Source organism: Fukomys damarensis, unplaced genomic scaffold (genome assembly GCF_012274545.1).
Source record: "Fukomys damarensis isolate Sample0158 unplaced genomic scaffold, DMR_v1.0_HiC HiC_scaffold_35, whole genome shotgun sequence".
Taxonomy (NCBI): Eukaryota; Metazoa; Chordata; class Mammalia; order Rodentia; family Bathyergidae; genus Fukomys; species Fukomys damarensis.
In genome coordinates, this window is record NW_022900947.1 from 1,265,213 (window position 1) to 1,292,148 (window position 26,936).

Genomic DNA, 26,936 nt, shown 5'->3' on the forward strand with positions numbered 1-26,936 from the left:
TTTGTAGAGGGATCGACCACGGCTCCTTGCACTTGTGAGGCAGGAGGCAGAAGTGGTTGCAACTTTAATACTCAATATTAATAAGTTGTTCTTGGTCCCAGGAGAAAAGCATTAATTCTGCACCTGGCTTTTTTTTTTTTTTTTAATACAGATGTTCATCAAACTGGGGCTGTTCCCAACTATTTATAACTTTCTTAGAGTTTTTTTTTATCATGAATTGGTATTGAATTTGTTAAATGCTTTGTCTGCATCAATTAATATGATCCTATTTTTTTTGTTCTTCAGCTTAATATGATGGAATACACTGATTTGCTCACATGCAGTATATAACTCTATATATTTTTGGGTTTGGTTTACTAATACTGTGTGGAAAAGTTTTGCATTTAAATCTATGAGAGATATTGACCTGTAGTTTTGTTTGTTTTGCTTTTTTACTTTCTTTGTCTTGTTTTGGCATCAGCATTCATGCTTAGTGAATTCACAGAATGAAATGGTAAGTGTGCCTCTTCTGATTTTTGGAAGAGGTTGTATAAAACAGATGTCAATACTTGCTTAGATGTTTAGTAAAATTCACAGGGAAGCCATCTGGGCCTGAGGATTTCTTTTTCAGAAACTTTCAAGTTGCTAATTGAATTTCTTTAATAGTTACAATAAAATTCAGATTAATTAATTTCATTTTAGCTAGGTTTTGGTAGTTTGTGGTTGTCAAGAAGTTGCTACTGGTGTTCCTTTATTGTCCTTGGAAACAGGAGCTGTCGGACAGTGGGAGGAGGACACAAGAGGACAGTAGGCAGAGCAGAGGGGAGTTCAGGAGCCTTACTCAGGGGAAGTCCTCTTTCACGACTGGAGAAGGGTGGACAACTGGGGAACAATCAGATGTGTCTGGAGTAGCTGACGAGACTAAGTACTGCGGACATTCTTGGCTGTGTGGGGGGTGGCTGTTGGGGCTGAACAGGGACCAAGAGAGTCCACAAGTGTCTTCACTGCCCACTGCTCCCTCCCCCAAACCCTGACTGAGTGGCCGGAAGGTGCTGGGATGACACCTCTGGGCACTCGAAGCTCGGCGTGGGGAAGGTAAGGGGCAGACAGCATCATTGCACACCATGGTACAAGACAGGGCTGGGCAGGGAGGTACAAGGGAGGGCTGGGTGGCTAAGCCTGTGAGTGAAGCCAGCGAGGACCACGTGTGTATCTGAGGGTGCTCAGAAGTGGGGAGCTTGCATCTGACAGAGGACCCTGTCCAGGGTGGAGACCACTGGTGCTAAAGGACACCACTGCAGAGGGTCAGGGCCAGGGCTGATGAGGAGAGGGAGGATGGGGACAGAGGAGACGCAGCCCCTGTGGATGGCAGGTGGTAGCACTCTGCGTTGGTGCTTGAGAGCTGTGGATGGCAGGTGGTAGCACTCTGCGTTGGTGCTTGAGAGCCAGACCTGGCTCCTCAGAGGACTGGGTAGCACACCGTGACCTCACCGAGGATGTCTAGCACCCTGTCTTCTGACAGGCGAACACCCATCATTCATTGCTTCTGCCACTTCCCCTGTTGTCACCATCAAACACAACTTACACAACTATTCACTCTTAAGTTCAGCTTAGAGTATAAGTATAGTAAAGCACTCACTGTTATTTTACAATATTTTAAATAGTCCCTGAATTTTACTATTCAAATGAGTCTTGTGGTGGTTTTTTGGTGAGCACAGGGAAGTTTGAACTCTGCTGTATCCACTTGTATTCGACAAATCCTCTGTGAGCCCCAGGCTCATTGGGCACTGCAGGGCACAGACGGTGATCAGACAGGGGCAGTAGCACTGGGGAAAGTCAGGACTGGGTCTGGGAGGGACCCTGAGGACATGTCCATAAGCAGGTGTGGATGGGATCAGGGAAAGAGCTTTCTGAGCCCAAGGTTCAGGAGCAAGCTGGGTGAGGTGGGTAACTGGGGTGTTGGTGAGTAGCCACGGAGGCCCAGAGAGTAGGGAGCAACAAGGCTAGAGAGCATCCAGCACCTGCTCTGGACACGGGGGTGCAGTCTTGCTCTCACAGAGCTCACAAGCCTTTAGGAAAGCAGTGACAATGACAGACACAAGTGTGTGAGGAGCAAGTGCTGGGCTCTGTGTGGGGCAAGGATAGCCTTCCTGAAAGTGGCACCTCCACTGATGGCAGAGGGTGATCAGGTGACAGATGAGGGGAGGAGGGAGAAGGGCCACAGGGAGCAGCTGAGGGAGAGGCCCAATGGTGGCACCTGCAGCCACCCAGGGAGGCTAGTGACTTTCCGACAGCTGAGCCCTTGCCCTCCTCTTCCTCACAGCAAATCCTGAGTATGTGGGTAGTGGCTACCTGGCCCAGGTGAGCACCAGGAGGGGAAAAGCCATAGGAATGCCAAAAAGAAAGCCAGGCCTCCTGTGGCAGAGCTGCACCCGAGGCCAACTGCCTCTGGAGAGGCACCACTCGGACAGGGATTGCCACCTACAGTCCAGCACTGACTGAGCGAAGGGACACAGAGAGAGGATCTTCACCCTCCTTATGGGGCCGGTGGCCCATAGGACCAGCACCTGGACTCCCTGTTCCTGAGTGACTCGCACTTGTCACTTTCCCAGCATTCCCATTCTACTCCTTGTAAGTGGTGAAGAGCTACCAGTCCTCTTGTGATTAGGAAACTCTTGGCATCCTAACTATCTGCCTTTCTCTTCAAAATGTTTAACTAGAGAAAAATTTAATTTCTTCCTTATGAAAATAGCCTGGGAATAACTTCAGACTTGTAACATCATGATAGCATTCCTGCAGATCTGACAATATTGTGGCTTGTTATCTTACCACTGTGAAGTCAGGGTAGAAAATACATCATCTCTTCCAGATTCCTGGAATAACTTCAGAAGTTCTGGATCCCCGGATAAATGTGCAAGAATGCGCAATTCAATCTGTGAAAAGTCTGTTAGACAGCTCGGTGTTAATGCCCAACTCACTGGTGCCCCTCAGTTGCTCTCCCCCACCCCACCCTCAGGCACCTTCCCTTCCTGGGTGCTGGCTCCTCTAGCCTCAGGCACTGGCCATTCACAGGTCCAAAGATCTCTTTTGCCTCCCGATCAACAAACACCTCCTGTGTGGGTGGTGTTAACTGATTTGTTCATTCTTTCACTCTACATACACATCACAGTTTTAGGAATTCTAGGTGCCAGGCTCTGTGCATGGGATGCATGATTGAATAAAAGGCAAAATTCTCCTTCCTCATGGAACCTAAATTCTAGAAGGGTGAGGCAGAGAATTTGAATAAATTATTTGCTAAGGCCAAATAACTGAGTGAGCAAGGGGAAAGAACAGTGATGAGGGCCAAAGAGGAGAGGGACAGACCAAATGGGCCAGGCATGGCCGGGCGTGGTGGCACACACCTGTAATCCCAGCACTCAGGAGGCTGAGGCAGAAGGATCACTGTGAGTTCGAGACCAGCCTGGGCTACTTAGTGAGTTCCAGGTCAGTCTCAACTACATAGTGAGACCCTGTCTCAAAAAAAAAAGGTGGGGGCCAGGCAGGGGTGTGTGCGATCTAAATATGGCAAAGTGAGGGGACCCTGGAGCCAAAGACCTGTTATAATGTACTGTGAATAAGAAAGCTTGTTTCATATAAATATTTGCCTTAGGATTTACTTGAGAGAATGAGTTCTATAAGTACCTTTGAATTATTCTATTTGTAAATATTTGAGTTGCATGAAAAGGCAGAGAAGTGAACCACAGGGACTGAGGCATCCCTCTTCTGCCGCTTGTACTTACCTGCTGCCAGGAAAGTGTGGCCTTTGTTGGAGACAAACAGGGCTCTTGGGGAGATGGTGAGAGTCTTGTCTTCTTTACCTGGATGGTCATTTCAAGAGCATGTGGTAAGTGTGGTCATGAGCTGGCTTGCAGCTATTCCTCAATACAGTTATTTTAATGTCATCCAAAGTCAAGTCTAGATTTTTTTGTGATTTCTATTGATGTAATTTAAAAATAATATTATTGAAATCTAATGAAAAATTTCTGCTCTTAAAAATTTCAGTTCTGTCTAGAAATCTTGACGAAGAAAGGAAAAAGGTAAATATTAACACCTGCATACTCCCGTAAAAGCCTTGATTAGCTCTATGCAGGGGTGTGCAACTAAGATCTTCCCCTGGCAACGTTGTGAAGGGGCAGTAGGAGACAGAGTGGCTTGTGGCCACCTCCCTGGGCTGTTTGAGGGTGACAATGTGTGGTTAGAAAAGGCCATTCATGGTGCCTTGGGCTGCTGCTGTGTCCTCCCACCCAGCCTCATAGGACAGGGCAGCACTGGACCCAATGCAGATGGTTATGGGGAGTGAGTGACAGGTCACTGCTTTGTAAGATATGAAGTTTTCAATTTTCTCCTTTAAAAATGTGACTATCAGGAGTATAGTAGGATAGCTCAAAAGAAAGGAGAATTTTGGTGTGCTTTTATAAACACTTCCAGCAGTTTTCAGACTTTAATAAAAGCTAGTGCTATTGTATATTTATTTTTCTTTATTGGGAAGTTGGTGGGGGAGAGGTGGTAGGAGGGGATCTACTTCTCTGGTATAATTATTGTCTATTTTAACTTGTAAACTCCTGGAAGGGATGTACCATATCACTTCAGCTGTTTTTATTTTTTCAATGTATATTTAAATCCTAGTCATGCAAATAATGAGAATAACTTCAGGAAAGTGAAGCAGTTGCAGAGAAAAGGCAGTTATAAACACTTCTAGGTTTTAAAAAGATGTGACCTAAGATTTTAACAAAGTAGAAAGAAATGAGTTACCTTTAAATAGTTGAGGTGTAGTAATTTGAATTGGTTGCTTGGAGATACCTTGGATATTCTGTTATTATTAAGAAGAGACTAGCTTTAGTTGAAATATCTACTCTTAAATTAATCCATACCAGTAAAAGTATTAAAATGCATATTATACTAAACATAAAATAAGTAATGTCAATGAGTCATGCATACACATATTAACATTTAATGCAACTGCCTAATATCGAAACATAATTTGCTGGGGATGCCACTAAGTACAATCAGTAAATTCGAGAGCAGCTCTGACTCTAGCCATGCGATCCTCACTGCAATTACATACAGTAACTCTCTAGGCAGCCCAAATCTTGAGGTTGTTAACTTACAATTTCCTATGTGATATGATAAAGGTGATCCTCTATGAAATGTGTGCATTGACTTTAGTTTAAGGTTGTGTTTTAAGATGAGATTATTGGCCTCTGCCCTGCTCCTGGTGCCCGGTGTCTCCCTGTGGCTGGCAGAGGATGTGGCTGCATTCCCTACGAAACCTTCAGGGCTGTTTTTAGAGCCTCTTTGCTCTGCATTTTTACAGCGTCAGGTAATGAGAAACAGCCATGCTCTGTCCTATTTCCATTGCTCACATCCTCAGAATTTCTACTGTCATATCCCCTGATCATAGGTGGTGAACATGACACCTCACCTGTCCGGTAATGGAACTCGTTGAGAGCTAGTGGGTCTTGACTTCCTGACTAGATCTGGTGAATTCTGCTCTCATGCTGTCTTAGAGATGTTGTTCTATAGGTCCCCTAACAGGTCCAGGAGGTGGCAAACTAGGCAGTTTCTCCTTATTTTTTAAGGTGAGGACACTGAAGGCTGGAGGTGTTAAGTCAGCAGCTCTTAACCCTTCTGTACCTTAGAATCATATGATACTTTCAAAGCTACCGAAATAGTCACAGGATAAGCCTGGTAACAGAGATGACAGAAAAAAGAGCCAGTGAACTTGAGGGTAGATCAAGAGAAACTACCCAATCAAAAGGAGGGGAAAATATTGGAAAAAACTGAACAGAGCTTCAGACACCTGGAGGATAATATCAAAAGTACAGCTTTCTGAGGAAGAGGTGGCTGGGGTGCAGCGGTCATCGGCTCCGTCCGACTCACTCCTGTTCTGACTCACTGCTGTTTGCTCTTGCTGAGGAACAAGTGAGTCAGGAAGCTGCACCACCATCGTGGCTTTTAAAGATACTGAAAAGACCCCCATGGAACCTGAGGTGGCCATTCACCGAGTTAGGATTATCCCCACCAGTCACAATGTGAAATCCCTGGAGAAGGGGTGTGCCGACTCAATCAGAGTTGCAAAGGAAAAGAATCTCAAAGTGAAAGGACCTGTTCACATGCCTACCAAGACCTTGAGAATCACTACGAGAAAAATGCCTGTGGTAAAGGTACTAAGACCTGGGATCATTTCAGTGAGAATCCATAAGCAGCTGACTGATTTGCACCATCCTTCTGAGATTATTAAGCAGATTACTTCCATCAGTATTGAACCAGGAGTGGAAGTTGAAGTCATCATCACAGATGCCTAAGGCAACTCCTTTAATAAATTGATAATCAATTGTTTTAAAAAAAAGGTACAATTAAGTATGTTATTTTATCCCCTGAAGGTAAGAAATTTAAAGAAATAATGACTAGAATTTCCCCAAATTTAGTGAAAAACAATTTTTCTAGTTCAAGAAGATGGGCAGCCCTAAATATGACAGAATAAAAGAAATCCAGGAACAGAAATATCTTAATCAGGCCGGGGATTTAGCTCAGTGGTGACACTATCTGCCTTGCAAGTGCAGGGACCCAAGTTCGATCCCTGGTACAATTAAAAAAAAAAAGAAAAGAAAAGAAAAAAGAAAGAAAGAAATATCTTAATCAAACTGCTGAAAAACAAATATTTTAAAAATGTTGAAAGCAGTCAGAGCAGGATGCCACATTTCACACAGAGGAAGAACAACCTGTCTGACTGCAGATTTCTCCTTGGAGCTAAACACACAGAGGAGGAAGTGGAATCACACCTCAAAGGCTGGAGGAAAAGATGTGTCAGTCCAGAACTCCAGCAAATACACCTTCCAGGAATGAAGGTGAACTGAAGACTTCCTCAGATAAAATGAAGAGAATCTGTCTTCCGTAGGTGGTCCTGCTCTAAAAGAAAGGCTAGAGGAAGTTCTTTAGGCCAAAAGAAAATATTGCCTAAGGAAACCTAGAAGTTCAGGAATGAAGGATGGACAACAGAAATAGGCAAGATCTCGATAAATAAATATGAGGTGTGATCAAAAATATATTTATATGCCAGGCATGATGACACACAGCTGTAATACCAGCATTCAGTAGGCTGAAGCAGGAGGACTGTTACCAGTTTGAGGCCATCCTGGGCTACATAGTGAGTTAAAGGCCAGTCTGAACTTCATAGTGAAACCCTGTCTCAAAAGACAAAAAACAAAACAAAACAAAACAATATATACGGTGACTATTTACTTTTTAAAATTTTTATTGTAGTAAAAGACATGTTGCCATCAATTCCCTTCAAAATACTCCCCCTCACTTCAAACATACTTATCCCATGGTTCTTGCCACTTTCTGAAGCACTTTTAGAAGCCTTCATATGTGTTATCACCCTGTCTTGCCTTGATGTCCTGAATTGATTCAAAATATTCACTTTTTATATTTCATTTGATTTTGGAAAAGAACCAGAACTTACATGGATTCCAGATCCAGTAAATAAGGTGGATGAGGACATACCTTAATGTTTTTATTTGACAGAAATTGCCATAAATGTTTGATCAACAATGTGTAATAAAAATACAATTTTTAATTTAAAAAATTATTGTAGTAAAAGACATATCATCATTAATCCCCCTCCAGATACTCAAAATATTTCCCCTTGCTTTGAACACCTTTATCCCATCATTCTTAGCAATTTGTCATTGACTATAATAAGTTTTCTCAGTCTCAGGCAAAGTCTCTGGATAGGAGCAAAATGCAGACAAACTTTCTAACAAGGCATAACACACATCATCTGTAGTCCAGCAGCCAGCACAGTCCTTTTTCCAAGCAGAAATCTCCTGAGCCTGGTCTTTATTAGCTTTCTGGTCTTTTGAGCTCTGACCAGAATCTCCCATACAGTGAACCTGAAGTATTCCAGCTCTACTTTTTCATCTGGCTTCTCTGAATCTTTACTAACTTTTCTACTTCCCACAAGCCAGTTCCAAGGGCTCTTGAGCCACATGTCCAGGTCATAGCATAGCAACAGCCCCACTCCTGGTACCAAATTCTGTGTTAGTTACTTTTCTCTTGTTGAGGAGACAAAATACCCAATATCTGAAGTTAAAGGAGGAAAAGGTTTATTTAGCTCACAGTTTGTAAACATTTCAGTCCATAATCAGGTGGCTCCAAAGCAGGGTGACAAATGGAAAAGTGGCGTCACAAAGGAGAAACAGTTCATGGCATCCACATGTCAAGAAAAGCAACAAGGGAACCTTAACAGTGTCTTTTTGCCCCTTTTATCTTATGTAGACTACTGGAATTAGGGTGGAGCCAAACCAATCAATGTACTAATTTAGTAATCTCATGCCTTTCATTCCAGAATCACACACTCTGGACTGAGTCACCTCTGAAAAAGCCACTTATGACTGCATGAGGCCTTGGAGGAACATGTAGACCCAATTAAGACACATGGGGTTGGTGGATTCGAGAGTAGGCAGCTGGGAGGGATGTCAAGGCCTGCCCCAGGACATGTGGGTGAGAAGGGTAGGAAAGAACCACACCAGAAGGCAGGCTGTAGGCTTGGTGGCTAGCTGGGTTCTGGTCTGAGTGATGAGGTGACCCAAAGAACCATCATTCACATGAAGATCTCAAACAGGCATATTTGGCTTATAAATACTCTAGTCAGCAACAGGAGACTCTGGCTACCCAAAGCCATGGATGGAAGCTGAGTACACCATATCTTCTCTTTTGAGACACCTGAAGGAAAGCTGAATGAACACATATTGGAGGCTTTTGAGTGTCTAGGTAAGCATGGAAACCACTGATAAAAGAGGTGCTTGTGCAGCAGGCCAAGGAGAAAGAAGGGTGGAGGGAGAGGGGTTCTAGGAAGGGCACAGGCCCATGGTGGCTGGCCTTCCAGTGTCCTGGTAAGCAGGGCAAGAGAGAAAGAGGAGAGCTGCTGGGATGACAGAGTCAAGCCAGGTCACTACCACAGGCAGAATGGAAATGGCTGAGCAAAGGAAAAAAGCCAGGCCACAGAGGGAAGTGTGGTCTCTGTCAAACAGGGAAGGCAGGAGTCTGGGCCAACAGTTCAGCTGGAGCAGTGTAACTGGGAGCAAGAAACTCCTCTTCTACCTGCCTTCATGATCCATTCTAAATTTCAGGTCATGATTCTTTAGCATATTAAATGGCAAAACAGAAGAAAATAGAAAATAGCACCATGTGGTGCAAAAGGTGGTACCTGCTGGGCCGATGGCCTAAGGAAGAGGAAGTGTACAGCAAGTACTACAAGATTCCCATTGTGAGCATAAGTATTGCATCGAATATGTTCATTTTACTCTAAATAGAAGTAGTAAAGCATTGGTTGTTAAAATAATAAAGTAGTATTATGATTTACATCTAAAAAATTTCCCCCAGATTCTCATATGTTCAGAGGTGGGGCTTTTGGAGAGTGATTAGTTTGTGGGGGTGCTATAGACATTGGTGGATTAGTCCATTGATTAGTCCATTCATGGCCAACTGTGCTACCTAGAGTTGGGGCCTATTTGGAAGAGGTTGGTCACAAGGAGCATGACCTGGAAGGATGTATTCTTTTGTCCAGGTCCTCCCTTCTCTCTCTGATTCCTGGCTGCTTTGGGTTGAGCAGCCTTCCTTCACCAAGTTCCTCTACCATGCCATTTCTGACTTGGAGCCAGCCAACCATGGATCAAACCCTCTGAAACCATAAGCTTCTTCTTTAAGTTATAGGAGTCAGGTATTTTGTCCCCGTGAGGAGAAAGTGACTAATATAGAAAATTGGTACCAAAACGCAAGGACCAGAGTTTGATCTCCAGTACCTAGAAAAAAAAAAAAAAAAAAAAAATTGGTACAAGAAAAATAGGGCTGTTGTTGTACCTATAATTTACCATATGGTTCCAAAGCCTTTGGAACTAGTTCGCAAGAAGAGTTTTGAAAGGCTTGGAAGTGTGGGCTAATATGCTGCAATTCTGATTGCAGCTCAGTAGACTGATATCAGTAGAATACTGATAGGAATGCAGACAATAAAGGCCATGCTCTTGAGGTTTCAGAGAGGAATGAGTAGTCTGTTAGGAAATGGACAAGTGGCTATTTGTGTTACATTCTGACAAAGAACTTGTCTACATTTTGCCAAAGTCAGAAGACTTTGTGAAAGGTGGGAGGCTAATTAATCTGGTAGAGGAAATTTCAGAATTCAGGCTGTGGCAGCTGTGGTGCTGCTGGCTGCTTTTAGCCAGAGCCACCATGGGAATCAGGAGCAAAATGAAGAGCAAAAATATTTTTGAGAAATTTTCAGCTTGGCCAAAAAGAAAGTGTGTGTAAAGATGGGGCCAAGGAGAGTGTGGTCACTGGAAAATTTAGCAATAGCAAGACTAAAAAGAATCCAAGTACTTTGCACTGGAAAAACAGAAAATAGGCTTTGAAGACATCTCAGGAATTGGCCAGATCTCATCCATCATAGGCTCAAAAGTGAAAAAGGGCAAACTCCTTTGAAAGACCTTGCTTTGAGAAGAGATCCTAGGGCACCCTGCTCACTAAGGGCCACCTAGGGAAGTTTATCCCTGAGTTCAGCCATCCCGGAATTCAGATGCCACTGGAGCTATCATCCTAGGAGGTCTAGCTACTGCTCAAGGTGGTGAACATTGGTATCATCCATTTTTTTATTTTTATTTTTATTTTTTTTTTAGGCATACAGAACGAAAGAGTTTTAGGATTATAAAGGCTTCTACCAAGGCTTCAGAGGAAAGCATCGGAGGCCAGACAAAAATGTGTGACAGGATCACAGTCCATGCCAGGAGCCCCTCAAAGGCAATGTATAAAGCTATAAGAGGGAAGCTAAAGCTATGTGGGAGACCCCAGGGAATTGGAGATGCCAGGAACATGGAACATCTGCAAAGGGAGGCTACAGGCAGTGGGTAGTATTTAATGTTTGCCCTACTGGGTTTTTGGTCTTGCTTTGGTCCTCTTCCTTTCTATGCCCCCATTCCGTTCTTTTGGCATGGGAAAGTTTACCCTATGCCACTATATTTTGGATGTATTTAACTTTCTTTACAAGAGCTCACAGTTAAGAGTTTTTTGAGTGTCAGAGAAGACTTTAGACTTTTAAGCAATGCTGGAACTATTAGGACTTTGGTGATCCTTGGAATTTTTTGCCTAATGAGGGGCCCAAGGTACAATGTTATGGCTTAGATCTAAAATGTTCCCCAAAAGTCATGTGTATTCAGAGGTGGGGCTTTTGGAAGGTGATTGGCTCGGGGGGCACTATATTCATCAGTGGATTAATCCAATGATGGGTTCACAGCTGAATGTACTGTTAGGGGTGGGGCCTGGTTGGAGGAGGTGGGTTGTTTGGTGAGATGTCCTTGACTCCAACTCATCCTTCTCATTCTGCTTCCAGGCTGCCAAGAATTGAGTAGCTTTCCTTCATCAGAACCTTCTCCCGTGCCATTTCTGTCCTGAAGCCAGTCAACTACACACTGAGCCCTTTGCAATATGAGCCAAAAATAAACTCCTCAAGTTTCTGTGGGTTTCAGGTGTTTTTGTCCCAGCAATGGGAAAGTGTCTAATACAAGTACAGAGATTTTAAGACTTCATTTGGGTTTTAAATAATGGTGCAGATCTAGCAATAGTTATATGATTTACAAACATCTTGCTAATAAATATTTTGATAGATATTTAAATTATGTTATGTGGGAGGGATATTCATCAGCAAAGCAGAAAAATAACATAAAAGACTTGGTTGGAATAATTCAAACTAGCTACTGCAACATTTATATCATCTTGATGAACATGGAGCACAAATATTGTCACAAGACAGCAAGGCCTCTTCCTGTGCAGGTGCAGTCTGTGCCCCAAAGCAAAACCATAAAAATCTTTATCAAATAACAACATATGAATGGCTGGTGCTTGGGAAAACAGAATAACACATTTCTTATAGAACTAGAATGATAGGAGAGAAGTGGCTCTTTTACCTTTCTTGGGGAGGTATATTCAAAGGGATATTGGTTAAATTAAACTTATCTCATGGAGTAGGTTGAAATTTGTAATCCTTATTTCTTCTGATGGCAGGGAAAAAATAATATTTCCACCTGTGGAATATATTGGCTGTTTGGAGCCAGGCAACATAGTCTCTTTCTTTTTCTTTAGAAAATGGCACAGTGCTCATTTTGGGAGCACATATACTACGATTGGAACAATACATAGAAAGTTAGCACAGCCCCTGTGTAAGAAAATGGCACCCAGAAGTCATTTAGCCCCACTAGCCAGAAGACCCGATCGTCATCTCACAAGGACACAAGGAGATGCATGCTGAGAGCATTTAAGAAGATGCTTTTTCATATTTTGATGGAAGCTGCACAGACACTTTTCATCTCCACTGGAGATAAAGTGAGTAAATACTTCCAAGATTTTCTGGGCCTATGTACCTCAGGGTAATGAAGGTTGAGAAAAGGAAGAGAGAAGTTGGGTCAGCTCATCTGCCTTAGGTTGCCAGATCAAATCTTGTCTGAAGCTAGCTCATCCTGAAGCTTCTTGGTCAAGTAAATTGAGAAATGTCCTTAACTGTTTGTATCAGTTTGAATTGGTTTTCTGTTAATTCAGCTGAAAGTCTTTGAATGAGTACATGGATTAGCAGTATTTTATCCCCATTTAGGCATTTGCGAAAAGGCATTCATTCAGCACAGTGCAACCATTTTCTTCTTTGTCATTCTCCCTCCATGCATATCTGGGGTGGTGGGTAATGATGAGCTCACATGAGCCTGCGGCAGTAGAAAGCCAATGCTGTCTCACCAGCGTGGGACAGCCCTGCCCATGCTGGCCGTACTGTCTGCTTCTGTAGGTGAAGTGGCCACAGCAGGACTGCAGTCTATGATCTCACCATGGGCAGCAACTGATGTCCCTCTTCTGCCAACTTGGCCTTGGCCCTGGTAATACTGCCATGTTCTGAAACTCAGCTGTGTTCTTCCTGTGGACCTGGCCTTGGGCTGCCACTGTCCCACCTCCCCTCAGGGTCCAGAAAGAAGTGAGCAGAGGAGGGGGTCTTCATTTCCTCACCAGAGGCACACAGGGCCCATGAGCTTCCTCCTCTGACCCATGCCTCAGGGAGGCCCACGGAAACTTGGCAACAGAGGGCACTGCTGCCCAAACATACAAACATGCCATTTTGGTGCTTCTGCGCTGGGAGCACAGTGTGAATGGTGTGGTCTGTGGGGGACTTTGTGCTCCTCCTCTGACTGTCCACTCCCACCCCAGGTTTCTGTCCCACAGAGGTCAAGGTCAGAGCCCTTCCAAAGGCCCCACTGAGTTAGCTCTGCGCTGTTCTGTGCCCTCCCTTCCAGCACCTCTCCCAAGCCCAAGGGAGGGGCTACTCCCTTCCTGAGCAGCAGGATGTGCAGCAAATCTGGATCAGGATCCCCACATTCAATGTGGCCTTTATAATGTTAAACATGGCCACATCTGGACACTACAGGGAAGGTTCTGAAATTCAAATGTCAACAACACAAAGCAAAACACTTTTAGATCTCCAGTGGATTTCTTTTCTACTCTTTAGGAGTTCTAGTTGAAAGCCAGTGCTGAGCATGACTTCATTTTCAGCAGTACCCCTTCCCTGGGAAGTAACAGAGGCTTCTATCCCAAGGGGCCAGCAGTCTCTTGGGAGCATGAGATGGTGCTTGGAATGAAATACTCACATGTAGTATTTCAAAGCCATCTGTGCACCATCAAGCATTTTCTTTGATTAAAGCCATTATTAACAAGGAGACTTTGCTGCCACAAATGTGGTGTAAACATACTTTCCCTCTTGCTCCCACCACGTACAGCCCTGGATCCTTTGTATACTGCCGAATGAGAAGACTGAAAGGTGAACAGAGGAGAAGAGACTAGTGAAGGACTGTGGGACCCAAAGAATTACAGAATTTCTCTATGCCTAATATGTCCTAGACTGGGTGCTAGAGAAGCCAATGGCCATGGACAAAAGAAAGCCCAACAAAAGCTTGCTCTCACTAGCCAGAGGACCAGGGAAGGGGCAGCCTTGCAAGACAGAAAACCTTTAGATGAACATGTTGCTTCTTCAGCCAACACCATGGACAAGGCTCTGAGTGAATTTAGCAGGGTTAGCAAGAATCCTCTCACTCAGTTCCTCAATAACTTTCCATGCACTGGCCTCTCACTGGGGCTGCAGGCTATAAGTGCACTCTGACCTGCTATGTCTGGGTTCAATTCAATCTCTCTCCTTTATTGCAAGAGTCTTGAATAAATTCTTCTTTGCCTGTTTAAATTCTGCCTGGTGAAATTTTTCTTTGACAAAAAGAATGCATCAAAATGTGAGGGATACAGCTAGAGCAGGGCTGAGAAGGAAGATTATAGCACTAAAAAAGCACATATAATGGAAAAGGGAAAAGTCTCAAAGTTTAAGCTCCCAACTGAAGAACTTAGAGAATGATAAGCAAATAAACTCAAATGAAGCAGAAGAAGGGAAAAAACAAAAACCAATAAATTGAAAACAGAAGAACAATAGGGAAAATCAATGAAACATATAGCTGATTATTGGAAAAGATCGATAAAATTGGCAAAACTCTCACTACACCTACAAGGAAAACAGAGAGAAGAAATGGTCAGTATGGAGAATTAAGTAGAGAACATTTCTAAGGGCCTACAGATGCCAAAAGGATAAGGGCATGCTATAAATCACTACACACACGAATTTCACAACTTGGGTAAAATGGATCAATTTCTTAAAAAAACATTTATCAGATTGGCAAAAATTTTAAAGATTGAAAATACAAGCACAGGGGAGTTTGTGTGGTAGTGAGATCTCACAGCACTCATCTATGGATATGTGTAGTAACGGGAGAGGTGAGCACCAGCACGCCCCATGGCCAGGCAAGGCTGGTGATGTAGGGGAGACTCTCACACAGGTTCACAAATATTCCTCACAGCCTGGCTTTTTCTCACATCATCACTTTTAATAGTGAAGTGCTGCAAACAGTCTAGTATATTGATATAATGACATACCATGTAGTCACCAAGATGAGTGAACTGAAGCTTCTTCTGTCAGCATGGATAAATCTCAAAAACAATGTCAAAAGAAAACAGCAAATCATATGAGAATAAGCATTACCATTTATAGTTTAAAGTAGCTAAAAGCCCTTCTCTTATTTAAAGAGTATACATGGATAATAAACACTACATTTGGGACAGAAAACGGCACCAATTGGGAAGATCAGACCTGGGAAAGGATGAACAGTGACTTCCAATGACATTTAAGTGCTTAGCTGGATGATGGATCCATGGATGTGCATTATACAAGACTCCATGCCTTTTTTATACAAAAGGGAGCATTTAATTGAGCACTGTAGGGGAAGGAGGACTTAGGAGGAAGGCATCAAACAAGGCCTCCTGAGGACACATCCCCTAAAGTGAAACCAGAGGAACTACCAGGCAGTGACCAGGCAAGAAGGCTGGGCTGGAAGATGTGTTCAGAAACCCAGGGGCAGAAAAAGTAACAGAGGTAATAAGAGAGCATGGCTTGAAGGCCAGGGAATGCATGAGGGCTCACAGAATCATAAACCTTATTAAAGGTTCACCATAGTATGGCAAAATATTAATCTGCCTCCAACCCAGATCAGTAGGGAAAGCTAATATAAATATGCTATTGAAACCATGAATATATAGTTAGAAAGATAAGCTAAAAATAAGCTAAAAAATAAGCTATATAAGTTAGAAAAAGGGCTCACAAAGAAACCAAAATCCAAAAATCCAACTGAATAATGCCCATATTTTAACATTTCCACATAAAACAGCTGTAACTTAAAAAAAAATTAAATACTGACTTAGAAGAAAAAGGAGAACTTAGGACACTAAAGAATTTGTAAAAACACAATGTGAAAGGTCAGATATTTTGAATTTCATAACATTGATGAATTCTGAGCCAGTATCACGAGAGGCAGAGCAGTGAAATGAGGCATTGACAAGAACTGGCCCTGCTGCCACAGAAACATTAGAAGGGACATCAAAAGCCATGAGTGATAAGGAGGGATTGGATGGAAGAATGTGGCTGCTGGCAGGGGCAGCCAGAGCAAAGGTCCTCAGTGCCTCTCATGAGAAGGCCTTTGTGAAAGACACAGTCGTTCTAGGAGGGACACACAAAGCAAAGACTGACAGGCATGAGCCCTGGGGTACCTCAGGTGGAGAAGGAAGACTTTATTACCTCGGGTGGCAGGCCAGCATGGGAGAGAGGAATGACCTTGTTGCCAGTGCACAGTGATCCTCATGATGATCCCAAGCCAGATTTGAGACACTGGAAGACAGTGCAGGAGCAGATCCCACATGGGGTTTTCCATTTCATAAACTCTCAGTGCCCAACAAATCATAAAATCAAGACCAGAAAGGAAAAAAAAAACTGTTTCCAAATAAAACAGCCCAGAACAAAGCTTAGGCATTTTAATGGGAGTATAGAAAGATCCATTACCCAATCATAAAATCCATAATGTTTACCATGCACACAAAGGTTATCTGGCATACAAAGAAGCAGGAAAATGAACTCATAATGGAAATAACCATTTACTGAAATTAACTAATCAATAATGGACACAGATGTTGAAATTAGCAGGCAGGGACATTATAATAATTATTCATTCAATATATTGGAAAATTAAATAGAGACAAAGATATTAAAAAGATCCAAAGTAAATTTCTAGAAATAAAAATTATGTCTAATATGAAAAGATACGATAGGATTAACAATGGTTCGCACATGAAAAGATTAGTGAAGTAAAGGATATACTAATATAAATCATCTATTATAGTCTGGATCTTGAATGTTCCCAAAGGTTGAAAGCTTGGCTGTCAGCCTGTGATGCTGCTGGGAGGGATGGAACCTTTAGGACGGTACCTAGTGGAAGGAAATGAGGTCACTGGGAGTGTGCCCCTAAAGGGACACTGATGCTAGCAGCATCTTTTTTGCCTTACCACAGACCCAAGGCAACAGGGCCAAGCCACCATGGTTGAAATCATAAGCCAAAATGAATCTTCCCTCCTGTTAAGTTGCTTATCTCAGCCAACTAACACAACATTCAACAGGGAAAAAGTCCAGAGAAGAAAGATGAACTTCAGTCAGCTGTGGGCCAAACTCAAGGGACCTAGGATTGAGTTAGTGGACTCTCCAAAACAGAGGAAGGAGAGAAAGGGAATTAAATAATGACCAGTAATTTTCCAAGTTTGATGAAAACTAGACTCACAGGTTCTACGAAACTCAATGAACCCCAAACACAAGAGATATGATATACTAATGTGTATCACAATCAAATTTTTCAAAACTAGTGATAAAAAGAAAAGGCTAAAAGCTACCAGGGAAAAAGATGAAAAAGAGAAACAATAATAACAATGACAGAAACAATATAAGTAAAAAAGTAACATCTTCTAGGTGCTGAGAGAAAAGAATTCTTTCAACTGAAAATTTTGTGTTTCGCAAAAAATAACTTTGAAAACTAAAGGCAAAACAGTCATTTCCAGAACTACAAAAGGCAAAAGAATACATCAACAGCAGATCTACACTATAACAAATGTTTAAGGATGTCTTTTACACATTAGAAAACCAGTGCCAAATAGAAATCGGGGTGTACACAAAGAAATGAGGAGCAATGGGAACGGTAGCAGTGTGGGCAAATATTCCAGATTTCTTTTATGATTTAAATCTATTTAAACAAAATAATAAAACATGTTCTGGAATTTATAATTTCATATACAAAGGTAAGATGTATGACAACATCAGCATAAAGGCCAACAGGGGAGAAACAGCAGTGTATGCCATTGTGAGTTCTTATACACTGTGTGGAATTATATTTTTTGTTTTTGGCACTGGGTATTGAACTTGGGACCTTGCACTTGTGAGGTAGGTGGTGGAATGGAATGATATACTGATATGTTGTGGAACCTAAAAGCATTCTGTGGTAAAGATGTCTACTGTAAACTCTAAATTAATCATTAAAATGAGGAAAACTAACTAATAAAACAAAAAAGAGGATAAAATGGGAATAACTGAAAGCCCCAATCCAAAAGAAGGTAGAAAAACAAGAACAAATACAACAAATAAGACAAAAAGCAAATAGTATGGTAATAAGCTTAAACTTAACCCCGTGACTAGTCATATTGAGTATAAGTGAACTGAACAACCCAAAGGTAGATATTGTCAGAATGGATTCGATAGCAAGATCATCTGTATACTTCCCACAGCAAATGTAGGTTAAATATAAAGAAGCAAACACTTTGAAAGTAAAAAGATGGAAAATACTATAATAACACTATTAAAAGAAAACTGGATTGGCTATTTTAATGTTAATATTTATATTTTATTATTTCTAAAATTATAGAATTTTTATGAATATAAATTAATAGTTTCATATTAGGCAAAACAAGTTAAATGAAACATTACTAGGGGTAAAAAGGATGATTTTGTAAAAATAAAGGAGTCAATTCATCAGGAAGGCATAACAATCTAAACATTTCTACCTCCCAAAAAGCTTCAAAATACATGAAGCAAAAACTTCAAGGAGACTGAACTGCAAGGACAGGACCCCCATAATTATGGCTGGAGATTTCTATGCCCCTCTCTTGATAACTGAATGATCAACAAGGATATACAGACTTTGACACCACCATCAACAAACTTGATCCAATTGGTATTTACAGAATATCCCACCCATCAGTAGCAGAATGTACATTCTTTTCAAGTGCACATGGATTTACCAAGACAGACCATTTTGAGGACCATAAAAAAGTCTGAGTAAATGTAAAATGATTCTATTCATGCATAGTATATCCTTTTACCATGACAGAACTAGAAGTCAAAAACCAAAAGTCCCCAAATATTTGGAAACATACATCCAAATAATCCACATATCAAATGACATGAAAAAGTTACCAGGAAGTTTTTTTTAGATGCATGGAAATGAAAATACAAACTATCACAATTTATTGAATGCCAGAAAGCCATACTTAAGGGGAAAATTTTTAGCACTTATTAATTGCTTATATCAGATTAATTACTATATCAGAAAATAAGATAGTTCAAATCAATAAACTCAGCTTCTACCTTAAACTAGGAAAAAGGAAAGTAAATTAAACCCAAAGTAAATATAAGGAAGCAAATGATAATGATAAAAGCATAAATCAATGAAATACAAAACAAAACCAATAGAAAAAGTCAATGAAATCAAATATCAATGAAATTGATAAGCCTCTAGCTAGATCGATCATGGGAAAAAGATGAGTTGATATCAGTTGTTAATATCAAGAATGAGAAAGGTGACATTGATGTACTAAAGATTCTATAGTTATTAAAAATAACAAAGAAAAGCTATAAACAAATTTCTACCAATGAATTCAACAATTCAGGAGACATGGACAAATTACTGAGAAAACACAAACTACCAACGCTTACCCAAGAAGAAAGATAACCCGAACAGCCTTATATCCATTAAAGAAAATGAATTTATAGTTACAAATCTTTCCATGAACAAAACTCCAGGCCCAGATAGTTTCCCTAATGAATTCTACCAAATAATAAACAAAGATACAAAACCAGCTCTACACAAATTTATTCAGAAAAATAAAGAGAAGGGTAATTATTGTGCCCAGATCACAATATCCCCAAAGACCACCAAAGAGTCCGATGCAATCACATGAGGAGTTTATTGCAAGCTCGAGCCTGGACTCCTGTACCGAGAGTCCCTTACCCGCTCTCAGACAGGCTTTTTATCAGTGAAGAAGCAGAACTAGGGGCTTTCTAGATGGGTCAGTGCCTGATTGGTTAACATTTTGTTTTTGGGTTTTTTGGTTTTTTTGTTTTTGGTACCGGGGATAGAACTCGGGTCCTTGCGCTTGCAAGGCAGGCCACTGAACCACTGAGCTAAATCCCTGACCCCCTGCATTTTGAAAATGCAGGCAGGGGACAAAGGTCTGCTGACTTGAGTTGGTGGTCAGCAGTCACGTACTTGGCAGTAACACATTGATAATTAACAGATACCTATAGGATGGTTCAAAGGCCACCAAGACATTCTGGATGAGCAAACAGTATGACAATTAACTTGGGGCCTCTATGTATTTTATAGTATAGAACCATTAACTTATACATTAATCAGGATCCGGACTTCAAACAGTACAAGATTGCCTTACATTCCTAAGCCAGGGATTGAACAAAGGTCAGGGCTATGGCTACAATGGGAGGGTTTTTGTTTTTTTGTTTTTTTTTTAGTAACTGGGTAGTGGCCTGATCACAGAATGGAGTAATTTTTTAAAATGGAGTTAGTTTGGGCTCCCATAATATGTTATAGTTTGGATCAAGAATGTCCCCTAAAGGCCTCATGTGCTCAAAGGTAGGGCTTTTGGAAGATGAATAAATTCAGTACAGCTGAAGTGATGTTAGGTGGGGCCTGGCCAGAGGCAGGTCACTGAGGGGTGACCCGGAAGGGTTTATCTTCTCTGGCTTCCCTTTAGCTCCCTTTTTCCTGGCTGCCATGTGAAAACAGCTTCTTCCCTGCCCAGACCCTTCCATTTAGTGCTTCTGCCCGGAGCCCTGCAGACCACCCAAGGACGGAGACTTCTGAAACTATGAGCCAAAATAAACCTCTCCTCCTGTAAGTTGTAGGTGTCGAGTGTTGTATCTCAGGAACAAAAAAGTAACTAAGACAGAATATTTCCTAATTCATTATTTGAAGTCAGCATTACACTGATTCCAAGGACACAGATATAAAACTACCAACCAATTAGCCACCATTAAAATACTTGCAAAAATCTACATAAGATTTTAGCAAATCTAATTCCACAGTATATAAAAAATATAATATGTCAACAGAAAATGGATCTTATTCCAGGAATGCAGAATTGGCTTAATAGCTGAAAGCCTAGTGTAATTCACCATATTAGCAAAGTAAAAAAGAAAAAGCACATGATGGAGGCAAAAGAGAATTTGACAAAATTCAGGATGCATATAAAAACTCTTAGCAAAATGTTAGTAGAAAGGAACTTCTTCAAAGTGAAGGGAATTTATGTAAAATCCACAGCTTACTTTATTTTTCCCAGTGAATGGTTTCTCATAAGACCAGTAATGAGAAAAGATATCTGCTCTCACCACATCTATTCCACATGGTATAGGATGTTTTGATCAGTGCAATTAGGCAAGAAAAAGTAATAAAAAGAGATGATCCTGAAAAGATACAAACTTTCTTAAGTCACATATGATATGACTGTCTATCTATATAGAGAATCTGATAGAATCTACAAAAATAGTTACCAGAACAGTAGTGCTTGAGTTTATCGAGGTTGCATGATGCAAAATTTTAAAAAATCAATCATATTTCTGTATAGTAGCAATGAATAATTGGGAATTGAAACAAAAAGTACCATTTATAATAATACAAAAATATGAAGTACTTAAGAGGTAAATCTGACAAAATATACAAAAAGACCTATCTTTGGAAACTGTAAATTAAATTAAAGAAGGCCTAAAGAAAAGATTACCGTTTTTTTATGGGAGAGAACACACTAAATTTTGTTAAGATGTCAAGTCTTCCCAAATCGAGTTTAGGACTCAATACAATCCCAACAAAAATCTCAGAGAATTTTTTGCAAAAATTAACAAGTTGCCAATTTTAAAATTCATACAGAAATGCAAAAGATCCAGAATAACCAATTTGTTTTTTCAAACAAGTAATGCTGGTAGACTTATTCAACTGAAAAACTTACTGGAAAGCTACAAAAATAAAAATAGTGAATTAGTAATATTGTATAAGTATATATATCAGCTGACAAATTCAGAGTACAGAAATGAACTTTCATATTTATGGAAAATTCACTTTTGACAAAGATGCTAAGGTAATTAAAGAGGGAAAAGGATAATCATTTCAGTAAGTGGTACTGGGACATTTAAATAGCCACATGCAAAAAGATGAATTAAGACATTTATTTCAAGGTCCTGAGCTCAACCTTCGGTACCAAAAAAAAAAGAAAAAGAAAAAGAAAAAAGAAATTTACTTCATATCGTATACCAAAATCAATTTGAAGTGGACCATGGACCTAAAAGTAAAAACCTATATCTATATCTATATCTATTTCTATTGATACCTATAGTAATATCCCAAACTGGAAATAACCCAAATAGGGATCAACAGATGGACTTACAAACAAATCATCATAAACAATTACAATGGAATGCCACTCAGTAATAAAGAGAAATGGACTATTGAAACCCAGACCAACGTGGCTAAATCTTAAAATAATAATCCTGCAAAAGAGGCAAGACAAAAAAAGAGCACATGCTGTGTGACTCTACTGATATAAACATCCAGAAAGTGGCAAAAAGAAACTGGAGGTTGCCTGGAACATGCACACAAGCTGGGGAGGAAGACATTACAAAAGGACACAAGGACACCTTGGGGTGATGGATTGTGGGGATGGTCTCATGATTGTATAAGTATGTCAAAATTTATGCAATTGTGATATATGAAATTTCTAGTATCTCAATTTTACTTCAATAAAGCTGTTAAAAAAATTAAGTTGACCCACTTAGTTAGGAGGCTAAGGCAAGAAGATCAAAAGTTTGAGACCAGCCAGCCTGGACAACTGAGCAAGACCATTTCTCAAAAAAGAAGAAGAAAGTGGGGGGGAGGAAGAAGGAAGGAAGGAAGGAAATGCTAGAGATGTGGCTCAGCACTCCCTAGGTTCAGCCTGAAGTACTGGGAGAAAGTGAAGCCTTGGTTCCCATTTCTGGTTAAGACTCAATACGCACATTCCACTGAGCGCAGCCATGAACCTAGACAGAAGCACAGAGAAGAGCCTGGACATTCTGTTAAATGAACAGCAGTGGGACAACCAGAGGAGCAGACCAGAACGTGAAGTCCTACCAGACAGGCAGTGAGTCACCGTCTGTCCCCCTCTGTCCTCCCACTGCTTGGTTCTGGATGCAGGGCCGTGTCAGGGAGTATGTAGCAGGGTCAGATTAGTAAGGTCTCGTATTTCTGTTTAGAAGATTAAAAAAAGGGGGGGGGATTCCTAAAGGACTAGAAATGAGTGATGAGACCATGGATAGGAGGTCAGGAAAGCAGTGTCAGTCCACTTATAAACTGCAAAACTCAGCCTCTGCCTGCCCCTGTGCATCTCTCGTTGTGCACAGTACATGACAACAGGCAGGAGATCTAATAAAACACAAGCGAGTCCTGCACTGACCTTGGGTGGCCATCACTGGGACTATCTAAATAGCTCTGCACAGGCTTTGAAAACCTAACCTGCAGCAGCACCACGGCACATGGGTAACGAGTCAGAACAGGCAACCAGGGCCTTGCCAGGCTGACTGCCCACTAGAACAAAAATCTCAACGTTTTAGTGGAAATTTCAAACATGACTCAGACTCTCATAATATTGAAATTGTCTAGTAAACAACCCCAAAGTATTAGATACATGAAGAAATAGGAAAATCTCAACTTGCATGGGAAAAGACAATCAAAAGGTGGCAATGCTAAGATGGTAACATAGTGGTATGCTCTGACAAAGACTTTAGTGTAGGTTCTGTAAAATGCTTCATGTGTCTATTATATATATATGTTACTGAGACTGCAGGTGAATCAATCAAATCAACTATTCTTTCACAGTGTTTAAACAAACCATAATTGGTTACTAAAATGTCAAAATATGGGAAAAATACGGGTGAACTAAAAGACAAAAGCATGTTATATTTCCCTATTATTAGAGACAAGTGTGGAACAGAATAACACAAAGGTGGGTGGCGATGAGCTGCAACAGAGTCAGCTGGTAGCAATGATCTTCTCTGCGGAGGGTGAGTGAGAAAACAGTTACAACTGATTTTTAAAATATTAATCAGAACAGGGAATGTAGCTCAATAGTAGAGCACTTGCCTCGCATGTGTGGGGCTCTGGGTTTGATCCCCAGCACTACAATAAAATTAAAGTAAACTATATTTTGTGCAGTTTAAGGAAAACAAATGTAATTCAAACTCCAACCATCTACGGCAATAGTATCTGGTTAAGTAATGTGCAGCTGAATTCAAGTGCTGTGTGAAAAATATTATAGGATATTATAGGAAAGTAGAGGTAAATATTTGAATAATCTTGGACTGAGGAAAGCTCATCTGAGAGGTTACCAAGGCAGGACCAACAAGGGACGCAGTACAGGGACAGCCATCAGGACAGCAGCCAGAGCACTGCCCCATATGGCTCACGGCAGAGATCAGGGACAGACACGCTGGAGGGCAGTGTGACAAAGCTACCCAAAGCAGGTCCCCCACTGAAAATTTTCCCCAGAAGAACACAGGTACCAGTACAACAGGGCAAATGTGTGCCGCTTGGCGGGGAATGACTCTCAGAAGGCAGCTGCACGACACGCAGAGCACACACTGGTAGGAACGCAATGCGATGACAGGCGGCAGGTGACCTGCGGGATTCCCACCTGCCAGCGCTGGCGGAGAAAGGCAAGGGACAGAGAAAGAAGACTCTGATTCGGGAAATGCCACATTCAAAGCCATTACATGTCCGTGTTCGCATGTATAGACACACATGGGCCTTTGTGGGAGTTTGGTACAGGTCTGGAGCAGAACAAAGATGTACACACTCTAGGTTGCTCCCATGGGCATTAGGGTCAAGGATGGGGCTGCGGCAGTGGGTGTGGGAGGGTGTCAGAAACAAAACAGCAGCCGCGATGCCATCCCACTCATGCCAATGTGTGTGCAGGTGTGCACGTGTGCACAAAGAGGGGTAAATCAGAGGGTGGGCACCAATGCTAGTGGTGATTGCCATAGGGCTACAGTGTCCTCAGGCCTTTGCTGCACTCATGTTTATCCCTGGTCTGAATTCTTTTGAATGATCATATCTACACATATAGATGTATGTGTCAATATATACGTATTTTTTGCAGTGCTCAGCATCAAACCCAGGCCTTCCACATGCTAGGCAAGAGCTCTACCACTTAGCTACATCCTAAGCTCTGATTAAATATTATTTACATAATAAATATGTCATTTAAGTGTGGTAAAACAATGTATATTTTAAAAGGCAACAGAAAATTGGGAAGAAAAATATTTCAGCTTTTTATTGAGGGATAATGTACTATATGAAGAGCTTTCCTAAATTAATAGGGAAGAAAATCCTCTACAAAAATGGGTAACTATCCTAAGCAAGTAATTTATAGAATAATTATTTTATGTAGTCAACTTCAACAAATATTTATTTATTTATTTATTTACTTTTTGAGACAGGGTCTTGCTATGTAATTCAGTCTGGCCTTGAACTCACTATAGAGCCCAGGCTGGCCTTGAGCTCACGGCAATCATCCTGCCTCAGCCTCCTGAGTGCTAGGATTACAGGCATGTGTCACCACGCCTAGCTCAACAAAATTTTTAAAGGAATGGAAGTTTAAAAAAAGAGTCAGAAAATAGTAATTAAAATAGGGACTTGTGATTACAAGGATTAGGGAACCAAGCATTTCATACACTGTGTGGTGGAAATGTAATTTTTTCCTCTGGAGGACAAATTGATAATGTAAAAATCTTAAAAATACATATAGACTTAGAATCTGAAATTCCATCTCTCGGAATTTATGCTATGGGAAATATACCAAAACATATGCACAAGTATGTGTATGGCATCTCACTATAAAATATGTAAAGCTGAAAGCAACCTAAAGGAGCATCCACAGGGTCGGCCCTGATGTGGAATGTGTGTAGTAGCTGTTAACAGGACAGCGCAGACTTCCAGTCAAAGATAGTGACTGAATGTACGTGTATTTACACCTCCCTGTAACTGCCTTTTTGGTACCGGGAACTGAACTCAGGACCCTGCACTTGTGAGGCAGGTGGCAGCACCACTGATCTAAATCCATGGCCCCTACACCTCCTTTTTAAAACATCCAAATGAAATAACAGAAAAATAAATAAGTAAAACTAGCACATGACTGAAAATCTAAAAGTGCTACCCGCATATCAGTGCCGTGGGAAATTTCCAGAAGAGAATAAAGTACAAGAGATGAACCTAGACACACAATGGAAAACAGGAACTCATAACCCTGACAAGCAAAACCAAGGTGCTCCATGAAGGGTGAGTTTTTCCAGCAGACTTTCTGAACAACTCCTGGGTCAGAAGCAGCATCAGTTCAGAGAAAGCCACAGTGAGTGTGGTTGGTTGAGAAGTTAACCAGAGGGCATGGCGAAGCCACACCTGCTCCAGAGGCACAGCGCTGCGGCTCAGATTAGAGTTGGTCCGCAGTTGTATCACTGAGCGTTGTTATGGCTCTCAGCCAGTCAGGTCTAGCCCATGGAAGAGCTCTCTACACTGGGATGTCCGAGACACCCTCTCCTAGAAGCTGTGTGAGACTGGAGTGTGGGAATCCTGCACCCAGACTCCCACCTGCGCCAGGCCCATTCTCTTCCTCACACAGCCACCAAGGCAGGGAGCGTTGCCCTTTCCCCCGTAAGCACTGGATGCACTGAATACAGATGCCTGGTGAAGGCACTGGCTACTAACCATGGACCAGAGGGACAGACAGCTGTGAGGAAGGGCAGGGTAAGACAATTTACATGTTCTTGTCCATAAACCCACATTTCTTGAATTTCTTTACCACAAACACACATTCATAGTTGCACAATTATAAAGCATATATTTGAGTAATCTACATATTTAATTCACACATTTATATCTAAATACAGACTCACATCACTACTGATGTGTAATACCAAGAGATGTTTAAATAAAAAAATAAAAACAAGATGGTTTTATTTTTGGAGAAAAAAATAGTATTGGGCCGGGGATTTGGCTCAGTGGTTCTGCAGCTTGCCTAGCAAGTGCAAGGGCCCGAGTTTGATCCCCAGTACAAAAAAAAAAAAAAAAAAAAAAAAAAAAAAAAAAAAAAAAGAAAAAAAAATTTTTCTTATT

At 41.3% G+C, this 26,936-nt stretch overlaps 1 protein-coding gene and 1 pseudogene across 7 annotated transcripts in view; one reads left to right on the forward strand and one right to left on the reverse strand.

The window, feature by feature from the left end:
• Poln (DNA polymerase nu) overlaps window positions 1–26,936 on the reverse strand; it is a 125,408-nt gene that overhangs the window by 33,541 nt on the left and 64,931 nt on the right. For all 7 annotated transcript variants that reach the window (XM_019210322.2, XM_019210319.2, XM_033758849.1 and 4 more), the window contains exons 16-18: window positions 4,771–4,828; window positions 3,759–3,836; window positions 2,809–2,923 (exon numbers count right to left, since the gene is read on the reverse strand). In XM_019210322.2, the coding sequence (XP_019065867.1) occupies window positions 2,809–2,923; window positions 3,759–3,836; window positions 4,771–4,828 (251 nt within the window). The remainder of the gene's footprint in view (window positions 1–2,808; window positions 2,924–3,758; window positions 3,837–4,770; window positions 4,829–26,936) is intronic.
• LOC109118602 lies at window positions 5,429–6,323 on the forward strand (annotated as a pseudogene).